Source organism: Argiope bruennichi, chromosome X2 (genome assembly GCF_947563725.1).
Source record: "Argiope bruennichi chromosome X2, qqArgBrue1.1, whole genome shotgun sequence".
Classification (NCBI taxonomy): domain Eukaryota; kingdom Metazoa; phylum Arthropoda; class Arachnida; order Araneae; family Araneidae; genus Argiope; species Argiope bruennichi.
Genome location: NC_079163.1, coordinates 63800041 through 63817277, shown reverse-complemented (window position 1 = coordinate 63817277; position 17237 = coordinate 63800041). Strand labels below are relative to the sequence as shown.

The following is a 17237-nucleotide window of genomic DNA, read 5'->3' as shown; positions in this document are numbered from 1 at the left end:
TCAAATTCCAAAAGATGATTACAATTTCAGTTAGTTAAAAATCAAGCAACTTTTGACATTTTTTTTCCACTTTATTCTCTGAAAATATTATCTCATTATAATTAGTTTTACAGCATTTTAAAATTCTCTTAAGTTATATTTTTAATGAAACCAATTTAATTTTCGTATAATTTACCCTTTAATTTAACAATTTTTAAAAACATATTTCTTGTGATTTGCGCTAACACTTTTCATCTTTCTAATCAAAATCAAGCTAATTTCATATTTCATAAATAGTAGAAAAACATAACTTTTTTACTTTCTCTTATACTAAGTATGGAGGAAGTATTGTAGTCGTCAAAAAATATGAACTCTGGATTTTGCCAAATCTCCCCGTTTTAGACCTTCCTGAATTTGAAATTTTGAAGAAATGTCTGCCTGTCCGTTTGTGACAAAGTTAACTCAAAAATGTTTTGAAATGTGGTATATAGTCTTTACACTTAATTTTTAAATTTTTGTCGAATTTGAGCAAAATCTATTCAGAGGAATTCGATCTGCTCTGCTGTTCGAATATAAGTTAACACAATAACTACAAAACGAAAAGAGCTAAATGGATAAAATTCGGTACACAGATTTAACATCCGCCTTGTAGACGCCTATCATATTCTGAGCCAAATCCAACAAGAGGTTTAACATCTCTCAGTTTAAAAGTATGTAAGTGAAATAACTCTAAAATGCAATATCAGATTTGGTTTGTAATTTTGTGAGTGGAGTTGTAGTTCTGTGTTAAATTTTGGTTTCAACTGTTGGGAAAAAACGCGTATAAAATATAAATTCACCTTTATTAGAGAGTATCGGCGAATATTTGGGAAAGGCAACTTCCTCTAGTTTCTTTTTTAAGGCTACGGTTAGCAAAGATTGTTTTCTTTAATACATTTGACTAAACTAACGCCACGGCAGATTTTCACTTAAACACAATTTAATATAATACATTTTTTAAAATAGTTTATCAACTCAATCTCAATGAATGGGAGATTTTGATTTCATTTAATAAATTTTGAATAATGAAATTTTTTCTTGTACATACTTCAAACCGATACTTCTTTTAATGTGATAATGGACTTTATTATCCACGTTATTAGCTATGATTTTTTTTTTTTTGCTTTGTTTTCAAATCACAAATTTTTTCTTTCATTTAATTTTGAGATTTTTATAATTCATGTTTTTTTTTTCCCCCTATAAGACATTTTGATAAAGAAAATTGAAATTTTCTTATACTTTAAAATACTTTATTTTGAAAACAGGCATAGAGACAGTTAATTTTCGTATATATTTCAATTTTCATTGTATTCGTATTTTTCAGTCATGGGATTTTGTTATACTTTCCTTTTCTACAATTTAGCATTCAGTAAGAGCAGCATTTCTCTAGGACAAGCTGGTCACCGACTAGTTAGTTAATAATACAATCAAATTTATATCTGAATATACAAATACTGCCTCCGAAATAATGGCGGCATTACAATATTTAATCTGATCTTCACCCTCAATCCATGATTTCAAAGTTCTGATCCTAAAGCTAAGATCAATTGTTTTGTGCCTGAGTTGTCTTCTTTTGCGTTTTTTTTTCAGATAGTTTCATTCAATTCTAATTAATCATCTGCTGAATATATTCTCAAGAGATCTACATACAGGGCAAGTGTCCGACAACATGAAATATGATAATCAACGAACAATTTTCCTGGTAATAAAATCAATATTGCCACTTTGTCATGGAAAGGCTCGTCGCAGCCAAACTTACTTGCTTCCCCCACCCCTTCCGTAACATTAGCATCACCCATAAATAATTAAAACTGTTAATCAGTATGCTTCAAAAAGGCGTCGGCTTTAAATCTTATTGGAAAGTGCTTACATAATATGACATGAAAAAAAAAAAAAAAACTCAAAAATCAAAAGTTTCTAAGTGGAAAGCGTACTTAAATTTAGGAAAAACAGCTATTAGGTTTAACGTAAATGTGAAGAGAACCAGTTAATAAAAAGAACTTACACAGTTAAATTTGATCGAATCATTAAGGGAGATAATGGTGTTTTGTACTTTTGAAGGGAAATTTCTAATATGTTAGTGGTCTATGAATGAGATAAAATCCAGCTTTACGCTAATGGTTTCCGAAGTTTGATGTTTAGAGAGTTTTATTGATTGGATTAATGTACATAGGTTTTTTACTTTCTCATGTGCAAAGTGTACAAAGAGAAACATCAAGAAATTCGACCTAAAATTTTATGAATTTCCACATTTTAAAATCTTTTTTGGAATTATGTTGGTCTGTCTGTGAAATGATAATTGAAAAACGTGACGAGCTTGAAGAATGGAATTTAATACTTGGTCTTACCCTCGAAATTGCATATTTCTTTTACGTTTTGTTCACCGCTTGCATTTGAATACTATATTGCAGAAACGTAATGAATTTGATGGACAAAATTTGGCATACCAAGGATCAGCTAACTATCTGTCTGTGTATCGTGGATAATTTAACACAATGACTCAGAAACGCTGCAAGCTGCGTAAATGGAATTTGGTATACTATTTTGAAATGAAAATTGTAGATATTTATCAAATTTTGTATCCAATCGGCCAAATAAAAGAGGTTGATTCTCCTAATGTTCATTCTATACTCTGATTTTCTATGTGTGTCTGAAATTATAGAATTATTTATTTATCTGGACAGAGAGGCTTAAAAAAATCATCAAGTGCCCTTTCTCCTAAATGATATTTAAATATATATGAGAAAGAATCGTATAATGCAATGATTCTTCCTCTCGACTTTTTAGGATTTAATTTTCAAATAACTGGTGTTCTTCACAACATGGAATAGAAAGCAAAGATACGCAAATGAAATTTTCAGAGCAGTCGTTCATTATTGAAACTGGTAAAAGCTTTTTGAAAAATGAATGCAGTACTATAAAATTTCAACTTTTTATAATTTTTTAATAAATATTACACATTTTTCACCTCTTAATTTTTCAACACACGCACCCATTTTTTGAACATTAGCAGCCGGACGGGTCATTTTGATCCCTAATTGTCACATGCTTACTTCTTATCGTATTTGCTATATTTTTATAAAAATAAAATATGATCAGAATATATGAATATTTTTTTATTCAAGTGTGTGCTATTTAAGACAAAAATGCAATTTTTAATAAGAAAAACCAAAATTGAACTTAACACTTTTTTTCATACTTTTTCTGTATTAATTTCCTTTTTTTTTTCCATTGCATTCATATAAAATTCATTATTTGTATGGTAAATGGTTTTTTTTTTGTATGTACAAATATTGAAAGAAAAAGAAAATCTACATATAGTTTACGTTTGAGATTTTTTGGAAAAAGAAGCTTTAACAAATAGCTTTGAAAATTTATAACTTTTGTCTTTCATTTTTATATACATATATTTATAACACTTCATTTATAACACTTTTATCATTCCTCATTTAGAATAAAATGAATTTTTAACATAAATTTCAAGACATTTTAAAGAGAAGAAATTTATATAAGGATTTTCTACTTCTTTCACGAGAAGAAAAGACTGGATCACACTTTTTTGGAATATTCAAAATCTACGTTTTCTTCCAATTTTGCATCATGATCATTTTCCAAAATTTTATCAATATTTGACAAGTCTGAGTTATCATCATTTTGTTTAAAGTAGAACTCTTTCCAGATCTCTGCTGCTCACGTTCGTACGCTGTCATAGTCATAACATTGAAACTCTAGCATGCACAGGGATCATTTTGACCTCAACTCTACTTTAAAAAATAACATAGTTACATTGTTTCATTGATTCCTATAATTCTAATCTTCTTCTAGCTCCCCCATGAAGGTATAGGAAATTAACAGGTGTACACTTTTATAAATTCCTAGAATTTCTAAGCAAAATAGAAAAGATAGGGTCAAAAAGACCCCGTGCGTGTGCAGACTGTTTGATAGGTGAAGAATCAATTTCAATTATTTTCTTTTCTACATAAGAACAAAGCGATAAAATAACGATTATAGAACAATAATTCAAAACTTTTTCAAAAATAGGAAGGCTTAATGTATTTTAAAATAGAATTCTTCCTTGATAGATTTACACATTCATTCCACGTACAAACAAAACATCTGTAATAATTACTTGAATGTTAATCGCGAATTGTTTAATCTATTATGTGTAGTTTCTTGGTCATTTATCCTGTTGGATCAATGTTAGATTTGTGAGGAAAACATTTTCAACCATAATGATGGTTTTCCTTGAAGAAAAACGGTCAATTTTCCCGGTAAACTTAGATGCAAATTTCTGTGAAGGATCTCGAAGGTCAGTAGTGGACATTTTCCTGATTCTATCATTTTGCAAAATCCTCTTTTACCGAGTTAAAACACTTTATTGCCGTGTCGTAAAGGAGGTTACTCGTATTTTGGATGTTCTGATTTTAATACAAATAAGTGAATGTCGAGTCTGTAAAAACGTGTGGATGTAAACTATAACTTTGTTGTGTTCTGTAATTTTACTCGCAAACGAAATAGTAAGTATCTTTCGTTTTTTTAACCCTTTATTTACCGACAGTACTTTGAAGTACCGTTTAAATCCGACTGATATTTTCACAATATGGCTTTTTTTTTCTAACAGTATTTGAAAGAATACGAAGAACGTTTTTCCAATAGAAAGTAGATATCATCTAAGAAATAACATTAAAAATCTTTTATTATTAATTTAACTAATTAAATTGTTTTAATTAATTAAAAAGATTTTTTTTCTTCCTGGATTTATTCTGTACCAAAACTTTACTAATAAATTTGAAAAATTGATGGTAAAATAATTTGGTAAATAAAGGGTTAAGTCGTTATGAAAAATTACTAACTTCTGATTGTCTTTTATGTAGAATTAAAATTTAGTAAATTCGATTTAAAAGGTTTTAAAAAACAATTCTATTTATAAGAAAGGACTGTGTTAAGAGGTGTGAGATTGTTTTTCCTCCAAATGTATTGATGTTACCAAATGCCTTTTTGTAATTATTAATAGCCCCCCCCCCCCCTCTTCATGGTTTTGTGAACTTTCTATTCGGATATAATATTTGAAGCTACTGGAATAAAGAAGCATGGGAGAAGATTGTGTATCAACAAGTTCGCGAAGCGTAAACATTTTTATGATGCAAAAATAGACAGGTGATTTATTTTTATATTGAATTGAATTGAAAAATTGAGTTCTATAGCATTCACATTATTTTGCATCACAGTTAAAAAATGAATGCTATAGCGTTCAAATTCGCGAACAGGTTAAATTGGCTGCAGTTCTACAGAAATTTTTTTCACTTAATTGTGATACATCACTAAAATCTTCTAGAGAAAAAAACTAGTTTGTTTCTGTGTATCTACTATAAAATATTTCAATAAAATTAAAGATTTAAGTACATTTTCAGTCTACCGTCTAAAATTCCGATTAACGCGTTTCTTCTACTTTTTATTTTTTTTATTTTAAACAATATTTTCTTTAACCTATCCTAGGCATTTTTGCAGTTGTAATTTCACAGTCATTGCCCCTTCCCCTTCCCTCCTGTTTCCTTTTTATATTTTGCATTTTAAATTTAAATTTTTATTTTAAAAATATATGTGGAGCAGATCAGACTCAGAAGAGCGAAAATGAGGAGCTTCATATGCGTCTTTATGTTTTTGTATTATCATATTTCTTTAGTTAGTACAGAAGGCTACTGTGAAATATAGGCTGAAGAGAATTCTTTGTTATTCATCATTAAATTTAAATATGTTGTAAAGCTATAAGTTCGTTGATTATGCAATGACGGATTCTTGTCCCCTTTGTGATAATTGGTATGTTGGAATTCTTGATTACTATAAATATTTTATGAAATAAATTCTTATTTTTGAACAAAAACGTCTGAAAAATAAGTCTCGACATTTCGATTTTTTCAAAAGAAAGTGAACCTTGTCTAGCTTGCCACTTTAAATGTTTTGTGTTTCATTTTAGTCTGAACTTTCTATTTTAAAGGGAAAGAAGGATATACGCTTTTTTGTTTTGTTTTGTTTTTTGTAATTATCAATGACTCAATTTTCTCTGCCAATAATGATAGACAAAGTAATAATAATAGTCAATAATGATTTTCTTTTGGTAAATTATCTGGAAAAATATTTTAAAAGAAAATATTTTGATTTTTTTAAAAATTTTATGCTAAAAAATATTCTATTGCAAAAACTCTTGAACTTTCAGAAATTTTTTTTCTTTAGATTTATTAATTTCATGTGCGCATTTCATTTATTTATTATCACAAATTTAGGAAAATGAATTGCAGATTAATCTCTAATTGCAGATCTAAGCATCACATTGTCATAAGTTTTTTTGTTTTTTTTTTTCAAAAAAGAAAAATAGAAAGAAAGACTTTTTGAAATAAGGAAGTATAGCTTTTTTTCTTCTTTAAACGAAAGGAGAATAAGGAAATTTCGAGAGTTTATCACAGAAGGAAAAGATTGAAATCGTATATCTTTTAGTTTCCTTTATAAGATGCGTAAAATGCATAAACTAATATTGATTGAATTTGCTTTATTATTTTTGTTTTATTTTTTATTGTTTTGTTTTTGAACGTAGTTAAAGCTTCCTTAAACTTACAATTATGAACAGATCAAAAATCATTATTTGTCATAGATTAAAATTTGAATGCTGCTTACAAAATGTTATTTAGACTTCGCATACATTTTAAGAAATATTTACAGTTGAACAGCTCTCTAAGAAATCTTTTATTTTGTGATGGTATTTTTTCTATGTTGAATAATCAATTTTCTTTCTATTTTTCAATTCAATTTCAATTATTTCTAAAAATGATATTGCAGGAATATCGGTCTTCATTTAAGACAATATTTTTCGAAACTCTTTAGCGCATTTTATCCATATTACTTTGGTTACGATTTTTCCCTATTCATATCAATGTTGAAAAACATCAGTTTAGTGCTGTATTTCTATTTTTCCTTTTTAACGGCATACATGAAATACTTTGATAATGCACAGTGAAAATGCATCGGATGCTAGAGAAAAGTAACTTAATTAGAATCCAGATTTCCTTTGCAAAATTCATAAGGGATTACTGAAGTTTGGCAGTCGTTTTAATTTCTGTTTATTGCAATAAATTGATATAAAATGTTACTACATATCCAATAATGAGAATTGTGTCTTTTATTCTACGAGTATGATAAGTAATTAAAGGCAGGAAGAATTCTTTGCTTTAGATGATTGCAATAACTTAATTTTGATGTTGTCACTTAATAATGACGATCACTTAATTTCATAATTTCTTTTATGGAATCTATCAAAAGATTACAATGATTCCTTGAATTATTTTGCAGTATTTAAAATATTAAATGATTTTGGTATCGTATTAGAGAGTAGACGAGTGCCAATATATTTAACGGCTGCAATGAACAATAATCGTATTTTGAATCGAGATTCACTAATTCATCGTTTTGGAACGGTCCCTCGAACTAAATAAGGAGGTTTTAGTATGTTTATATACTTATTTTTCTTTGTTTGAAGCAATAGAATCAATTTTAAACATTATGAGTGACTGATTCTGAAGCTATGCATTAATTTGATATAAAATCGATGTGCATTACTTGTTTTAATCTATCGCCGCTTTTCTTGATTATCCATTCAGTATTACTTGCAAATACTGAACAATCTCAAAAAAGAAACGTTATCGATAATTCCACCTACACTAGAATACCTGTTTCCTCATTTGCGGTCTCATGATTTTACTTTTTAAGCTTCTAATAGGAGAATCGCTAACGTTTGCGTTAAACTTTCATTTTTGAAATATAATGGTGCAATTTCTTGCCGAATTTTCTTAGTGGAAAAGGTTGTTTGAATTACGATTTTAAGATGTCATATATTTCCTTGGGAAAATCTTATATAAACATCTGAAATTTCGAAATTTTTGGTTGTTTTTTAGGATTTTTTAAAGATTTTCACTGTGTTTTATAGGTGTTCAAACAAAGTATAAATATGAACAGTTGAAAAAAGGCTATTTTTCAACTGTTCATAATTTTACAATAATGTTCTTAAAATGGATTTTTGTATTTTTTTTTTAGTTCCTTGTGTTTGATCAAATCCAAATGTGATCTTCTCCGAAATGTTAAAAAGTTATACAAGTTTTGGTTTATTAGAAATATTTCTTTATTTAAATTTCGATTTCCGCCATCAAATTAATAACTTTCTTTTTATTTTCTGCTTTCTATTTTCAAAAAAATCCCTCAAAAATGTGATATGATATTTGAATTTTTTTAAATGGATCTTTGATTTTAATTTGTAAGTAATTTATTAAATATTTTTTTAATAATTATGATTTGCAGCACTTAAAATAAGTCATTAAAATACAAAAGCAAATTAGAGAAACAGAATGGTATAAAAACGTTTTTTAACGTAAATGAAGCATACACGTGATTTTGTAGGCTATTGTGCATTTTAATTTGATCATAAATGTAACGATGATAATTTATCAACGAATTTATCACGTGTGAATTTGTATGATTCTGTTATTTGTCATTTATTATAATACTTTAGAATGTTATCAAAACACATTATTAATTGTTGTGTTTTGGTTACTGGAAGAAATATTGAATCCATATCAAAAATTTAGAAAATAGAAATGACTTCCTATATTTTTTTAAAAAAATATTTTCTTTGCTTTATAATAAGGAATTAAACTTATATTATGAATGTATTAAATATTTTTGAGGAATGGTTCAAGTAATTAAAGTAACCGTGAATCTACCGAGGAATTTATTATGCTTTATTTTTATTATGTCTGCCAAAAAATGAAATTATATCAATCAAGAGGAAAAAGAGTAAAGCAAAACCCAGAAAATAATGACAACCAAAAGAATGCTAGGCATAAGTTCTTGATTATCGATCCAAACATGAATGATAAAAAGGAAGAAGTATTAATTGATGAAAAAATTGAAAATAATAAAGATACATCAGGAACAGATTACATACCTTCTGGAGATAAATCAAATAAAATCCCAGGATCTTTTATAAATAGATTATTAGATTAATTAAGTAACAAATTAAAATCGATCTAGAAAACAGTTATAAAATTCAATTTTTTAAAAAAATAATTACTATGGTTAAAAGAATGCGAAATTATCTTATTGTAAAATGTTAAAATAAGCAAAGCGAAATTTGCATATTTTTGTTTTTTGAGCTATTTTGTCACATAATCCAATTCTCAACAACCGAAATGCACAAAGGTAGGGGGGGGGGGGGTAATAAAAAAAAGAAAAATAATAGAAGGTACAAAATTGTTTATTGACAGAAGGTTCACAATTCATACGTTCAAATCTCGCATTCGCTTGTATAATAAGATAAGAATTATGTACCTTAATTTCAAATTTTTATCACGAGATCGCTATGACTTTTCAGTAAAATGCAAACTACAACGTCTACCAGAATCCTTTATCGCAAATATAAAAACTTTTATATTGAAAATACACTCTAAACTTTTGATGCGAATGATATTTGAGTGTTTTTCCTTTCTTTTGAAGATGTGTGTGTGTGTGTGTGTGCGTGCGTGCGTGCGTGCGTACGTGCATTTGCGGTATTCAAAAAAATCTATCGCACTTATAGCCATGAAATTTGAAACATAGGTAGTCGTATTGGTAACTCGATCTACATCGAAATCCGAATTTTAAATTTTAATATAGAATTTTTAAAAATATTTTGCATTGCTTTGGGTTATTTTTTGTACATCTTGTGTGTAGCATCATTCTCGATGGTTATAGAGGGAGGAAAAATGCTTGATATTTCAAAAAACCTGAAACCTTGTACTTGACATTTGAGAATGAGCTTCAATAGAATATTTTCAAAATAATCAGTTTTTCAAAAAGCTTTAAGAAATAAAAATAAAACTCTTGTATCAAACATACTAGTTTCGTTAACTTTTTCAAATTTTTCGAGGTCATTATTCGAACATTTCCCACCAATTTATGATATGAACAGTGAAAGCATCTTTTTTTAGTTAAATTTTTAATTGATTTCTTTATGAATTCAAAGGCTTTTTTTCGCACGTCCACGGAAACGTAGAAAATTTTCTTTCTTCGTTAGCAAAATCATGTAATTCTGGTATAGAAGCTCGGGCGGAGGAATTGCTGAAATACACAGTCAATCCTGCATTTGTGCTTTTCAGGGAAATGCTCTATATGGCTATAATTTTATTGAGCACTGTCGAACATAATGACAGAAAGTAGAGATACCTTTAATTATGGAGAGTAAGTATGTATTTATATATGAGAAATATATGTATGAAATAATAATATAAATATGTATTACATTTATATATGAGAGAAATATATGTATATTATCTTTCTATATGTACACAGCATATATGGACAATATGCATACAGATAGTTTGTACACGAGGAAACAATTCACCCATGGCATATTAAACACTTAAGATTGTAGTCGATAGCCATTTGGAAAACTTTTTTTTTTTCAGTTTATATGTTCACTTTCAGTAAAAATTGACTAACAGAATTGAAAAAACAGTGAAATACGTTCTATTTATATAACGCGGCTTCAAAATTTAAAATTATCAATCTTAACATTTTGTTTCTATTTTTATTCTTCACCTTGATCTTAGATATATATGATTTTTATTGAAATTGTTTTTATGTTTTAAAGTATATTGATCCATTTGAAATCACTTAACATTTCAATCGGTTATGTACCTTTTATACTTTATTTGGTTTATAGAAGTCATTTTTCACAAATAATAATTTATTACTACCTAAACTTCAATTTTAAATAATTTTTGTTGGATGGTTTTTATTCAAAAGGGTTAATACCACCTAAAGTATTAGCTATTTTAAGTAATATGCAAAAACCAATTATTTTATCAGTTTAAACTGAATCATCATTCCATTTTAAGAGAGTGAACCTACTGGATTCTGCAAAAAATATACATATAACTGCATTGTTGCTGTAAGCTTTTGAATTTCATTGTCTCTTTTATAAAAAAACATATAATCATTTTTGGTTATTTGCTTTGATTTTTATATGTGCACAATATCATTGCTATGAAATAATAGAAACATGCATAATTACATTCCCTCCCCCCTTATCTTGACTGCGTCTTTATAAATTTATTTTATATTACTTTCGAGATCGTGGCTAGGGTTTCAAATTTCGAGGAACTAAAGATACTAAAATGCCACTTCTTTGAAGAACTTTTTTTAATTGAGTATCAAAATTAATTTTGAAGCGTGATTATATCGTTCCCGCTAAGACTTTTGATCCTTGGATTCATTTTGAATAAAATTACAGATATAAAAAAATCGACGTGTGAATAAATAAGCGAAATTAAGATGAGAGAAAATCAGACCCAATTGATACGGACTAATGTTGATAATCATTGAATGTTTTATTTATGGAAATGCTCATGATTGTGAATATATTTTTCTAAGTTCTCTTAATATTTCTGGGTGGAGCTGGCAAGCCTGGAAAATGAATTTATTGTTGGGGAATTTATTATTTTTGTTTCTTTAAACTGATAATGGTAATAATAACTGGTCTTAACAAAGTTTTATGTTGAATTTTAATATCCAAAATTTTTGTCATTATTGATTCTTACAGTTGATTATATCTTCATGTTATTGTTAAAAATATTTTATTTGTAGATTTTAGTGAAGATTATTAATAATAATGTAAATATTTGTTTTTATTTTTAGGTCAGAATGTTATTAGTTTTTACAACTATTACCAGGTGACTATGAAGCCGAATATAGTTGGATAACTTAAATCAGCCTGAAAATAGCTTATTTCAGGCGTCCATTCAAAATGGCTACCTCTCTACGCCACATAGCAACTGAACCTGGAAATCTAAATCAAAAAATGAACACATCAGCTTCAGAAAAAGGTTTGAATGAATTACAGATCTGCGACAGAAGGAAAAGTCCAAGCAGGACGTCTGATTCTGTAAGTAGCTTCGGAAGTTTTTTTTTTTTTCCTCACTTGTGAGTAAGCAGATTTCTCTCCAACAGTAAGATTCTTTTTTAATCACATTTTCTACTGATGAGCCACCCACTTAATTAGCAATTATACTTTTCTATATAGCCTGTAAAATGAGATTCTATTAAATAGTCTGTTTGATGAAAAAAATTTCTATTATATTGCCCTTTGATCCTGGGGTGGGGAAAAAACAGCTCAACCAACGACAACAAACAACTTGGTCTTCACGTCTACATGAAGACTAAGACAATTTTTCCGAAAGTGTGCACCTCGAAACATTGGGCATTGGAGTATCTCGAATTCCTCACAGGGCCGCCATAAAATATTAGATCATTTTCATAATTTTATTGGCATTTTTAATTCAATTTCATAGACCGAGATATTTTTTAAGACCCCAAACATCTGGTTGGAGAATTTTTTTCAAAATATTTTTATCGGTAAATGCGCATGGTTTCAAGATCCATTTAATTTTGTTTTTCTATTTGAATTTCTGACGCAGAAAAAGAGAATCCGATTAAATTGTCTTCTGGCAGATTATTCAATGCAAAAACGTAAAGAGTTTTAATTCTGTTTGCTCCTTATTTGTGCGAAACCGAGATTTCGGCAGTTGTTGTCATAAAATCAATGTTGCAAAGGAAATGGGCAGAGCCGACCTTCTCTATGGCCTGGGTGAAAGAAACCATTTGGGGCCGTTAATCTTTGGTAAAATTTAAAAAAAAAAAAAAATGAACATATAACTATTGCATGTTTATTTTATGCGTGATTTTATTTTTGTTATTTATAACTTCAGAAAAATTTGCAATTTTTTGCAATTTCTTTTTCGATGCTTAATATAGTAAGTGCATGTAAGCGTTCTGCAAACATTCTTGACTGAGGACAATTCTTTATTTTAATTTGCTGAAAGAGCGTTGAGCATTTGTTATGGTAATTGGCAATGTAAAAAAATGTTTTAACACAGTTAATATATTTAGAAATAACTCATTATAACTACTATTTAGTATGTACTGCAATATGTCTGATGCATTATTTACATCCCTTTCAATCAAAATCAAATTCCGTAGCAAATCAATTTCCTGAATTAGGTTTATATAGATATTGTAACTTTTATCTTTGTTATAAAACTTTGCTACAAAGTTTTTGGAGCATTTTTCTAATTCATGCTTTTCCAGTTTTTATATCCGTGATTGATTTGAAATACTTTTCAATCGGCATCAAAAATTAAGTCATCAGAACGGGAAACCGCTACCTCCCTTCAAATTCATTATCCCCTGTCTCACCATTCTCCTTCTCGCCGTTCGTACAAGATTTATAGTCGTGGAAAAGGCAAGCAGATAGAACATTTTGAAAAATATCTGTATATTTTAAACACTGATTAAATGTCCCGAAATCGTTATAAAAATGTATAAACACCCCTTTCTAATATGCTTAACTATCTGTTTTATTATTAGCTATATGCAGTTATTGTAATTTAAATTCAATTCATTTTTTATTAAGAGGATAAATAATCTTAATTAAATCTCACATTTCTTAGAAATTCATTCGACCTACCACTTTTGTAACAGTTAAATGTAAGGGCCTAAATCATTTAGTTAAAATAGCAATACATTTTTTTCTTTCTTTTTTTTTTGTATTGCAATGTATATTTCGTACTCTTTGATTTTTATAGCAATTAATATTCCCAGCGTATCAAAAATAAATTATTCCAGTCACTCTAAGTAAGTAAATATTCTAATAAAATTATGCATTTAATTAGTACATTTAATTTCTTGATTGAATATTCTGATCACCGAAGACGGCTAGATTATATTAATACAAAAACGTTTTATGTATTATTAGTTAGGTTTAATTGCAATTTCAGTCATAGTCCTTGCTGGCATAAAGTTTGAGAAGAGGCATAATCATCCAAATTGTATATTTAAAAAAAAAAAAAAAAAAAAAAAAAAAAAAAGAGGGAAGGGGCGTTATTTTTGTATTTGGCTTGAGTGCTATTTTAAGTGAGTGTATGATTGTTCTGTCCACTTTTAAATTTTGGAAATTCTAACTGCAGCACTTTCTATGAATTGCTATGTACTTTGCAAATCATATTGTATATCAATTTCTATATTGTATATGCTAAAAAATGCTTAATTTCATTTGCTTAACTGAATAAATAACTTGTGTAGTGCATGAATGGAAAGCTGCCTGATAATTTAGCAGCGTATTCTTGCTTCCCTGATGAGCATAGAATCATTGTGGATTCTGGTTAACTCCATTCCAACTGCAGGACATACCTTTACCTCCTGTGGAAATAGTTGGGTATTGGCCAGTGATAGCCTTTAGGACTCCAATTTCACTTTCTCACCTCCTGCTATCGCGATTACGATCGTTTAAATCTTCCCGGATGCCAAGGCAGTATGTGTTTGTTGGGAGGGATCGTAACACTATTGGGGTTACGACCGCCCCCAAGGGGTTCTCACATTATTAGCGGAAACAAATAAGCATGTACTTGTTATATTAGACAACAAAAGGTGGTAAAACTTGGCTGTTGCAACTTAATGGTAAAGAACGGGAAGCGAGTAAACTCAGAAGTAGGTTAAGTAAAAATTAAGTATTATTTATTTGTAGACATTGTATTAAGTAGGTGCATGACGATACATTAGAATTAGGATTAAATGATAAACAGAAATCATGAAACAAACAACGGTAAATTTAGTTGTCTTTCCTTACATTCTTTGCGGTATTATCAAGATAATCCTGTTGTCTGCCAAACTACATTTTATATATGAATATGAATAAGATATGTTTTTCTCCTTTCATTTTCTGAAAAAGAGACAATGATTGAGGCAAATAACAATTTGTGTAATACATTGGGGTAATGATACGTGTAAGATATTTCTGCATTCATTACGTTTTTTCCTTTTTTCCAAAGGAGACGACCGTGTAAAAATTAGCTGTCCATTGATAAAAAAACTACAATTGAATTACATGGAAAGTTTTTTTTTTAAATACGATAATTGCTTATTCATGGCTAATATAAGTTTTTCTGAAGGATGGAAATACTTTTATATGCAGCATGTGTAAATTCGATAAGAATTGAATTTTTGGTCATGAAAAAATTGGACTACTACTTTCATAAGTTACTACAAAACATTGTTTGATACTTTCCTATGGGCTATAAAAAAGAGGACTCAATTTTCTCGAATTAAGATAGTTAAATTCGTTATAGCAACAAAAGCACCTGGCAGGTCCGGTCCGAACGGAAACGGAGCCTCGTGCAAAGCTGATTGCAAGGACCTTGAAAAAATTTGGTACAACAAAATAATATTTTATAGCATGTTGCTATTTATTGAATTGCACACATTAGTGTAAAAGGAATTAAGGAATATAAGGATTAACATATGATTAAATTACTTTTAAAAAATTTTACTTTTACTGATTAAATTACTTTTAAAGGATTAACATATGATTAAATTACTTTTAAAAAGATTTTACTTTTACTGATTAAATTACTTTTAAAGGATTAACATATGATTAAATTACTTTTAAATTAACATATGATTAACTTACTTTTTACTTTTTTTTACGTATCAGTCACAAGAGAATTACAAAAAAAAAAAAAAAAAAAAAAAAAAAAGCAAATTACAAAAATATTTGCTTCATAAACAAATAAAAATATCTTGATATGTGGATTATTAGCATAAGATTGCAATATGTGATTTCATTTTCTAGTTTCATAGCAAGTTCATTGATAATATCATCATAATATGGGTTTTATTTATTAGTTAAATTGGGATCATGTGGATAAAATGTATGATAAAAAAAGTGTAAATCCTTCTTGACTAATATTAGATTTCAAGCACTTTTTTTTTTGTTACACTATTGTGCAAAACTTAAGCAATAAAGTAATTTTTCATCATATAGTTATGAAATTGTAGAAAAAGGCCGTTTGCAATCATTACAATGAAAAACCAACTCAGCAAATACATGATGCCTGTGCAAATATCAGGACCATGATGATTTAGGCACCGCTGTTTTGTAGCACTGACATTCTGTCAATATAGCCATTATCTGCCATCTTTCCTTAATGCATGCATCCTATTCAATTTTTTCCTTCTAAACTTTTTATCATCCGTTAAACATTTGATTGTGTTCTATGGGTTTTTTTTTCTTTTGGAGAATTATAACGAAAAAAAAAAATATGCTTAAGTTTTGCACATTTGTGTATTTTCAATCTTGAGAAGGATTTTTCGATATATGTGACGGTAATTGATAACGCCCATAATTTTCAGAACTGTGCCAAAATTAGATACAATTCAGATGAATTATTTTTAAATATATATTATATTTGCGATCTTGTATTTTGCGATCTAGTATTTTTGTGATCTTGGAAAGTAAAGCTCAACGACAAATATTGATTTCTTTAAATGAATCGATGAAATCGATATTGTCTTGGAAGTCACATTTTGCTTTTCACTTTACTTTTCCGGTCATTTTGTAAAACATTTTCGAATTACATCTTTTTAAAATATATATGAGGGCGCTAATTTTTTTGTATTGAAAATCTATTGTTATTTGGAAAGTCAATTTAGAATCTTCATTACCGGGTCCATAATAGTTATTTTCTCCAATAGGAGAACTTTAAGGTAAAATACTAGATACAGTAATGTAAGTAAAGTGAGATAAGCAGGATTCATACCTGTGCACAATTGCAAAGGGTACAAAATGAAGGAATTAATTAAATGCATTAAAATAAAAGTACTTTTTTAAATTTTTTTTCCCAAGAATCTTAATAATTAAAATGGTTTTAATCAAGTATGGGACAAACCTAAATGATTTATTCATTTTTACAGCCAGGAAATCTACGTAAGTAGAAATAATTCAAAATTGAATACCAAATAGTATTATTTACATGGATTTCATAACCAAAAGCATCTTTGTCAAAGAGGAAATTTATTTCAAATATTTGTGTTTGGGGAGGGAGGGGGATTTGGAACAATAAGTTGAAATCGATTAACTCCACAAGGTTTCCCAAGGTTTCTCACATTAAGCCTTCAGACAAAATATTATAACCTTCATATTCATACTGAGTAGATATTTGCATCTTTGCATAAATAATGAGCAAAAAAACATCATTATAATTTAATCAGCGTTGAAAGGAATAATTCCACTTTTAGCATAATGTAAAAGAAGATCTGCAGCTTTGAAAGAAATAAGTTTGCTCCATTATTTCGCTATTCTTACA

The 17237-nt window shown here is 28.4% G+C and overlaps 1 protein-coding gene across 6 annotated transcripts in view; it reads left to right on the top strand.

Moving 5' to 3' along the window:
• Positions 1–17237, top strand: part of LOC129959995 (oxysterol-binding protein-related protein 6-like) — an 86877-nt gene that overhangs the window by 33531 nt on the left and 36109 nt on the right. For 5 of the 6 annotated variants that reach the window (XM_056072971.1, XM_056072968.1, XM_056072970.1 and 2 more), the window contains one exon: positions 11737–11983. In XM_056072971.1, coding sequence (XP_055928946.1) covers positions 11846–11983 — 138 coding nt within the window. In that variant the 5' untranslated portion in view covers positions 11737–11845. Of the gene's footprint in view, positions 1–4391; positions 4536–11736; positions 11984–17237 lie in introns of those variants that run through there. The other variant, XM_056072967.1, reaches the window with a different exon arrangement.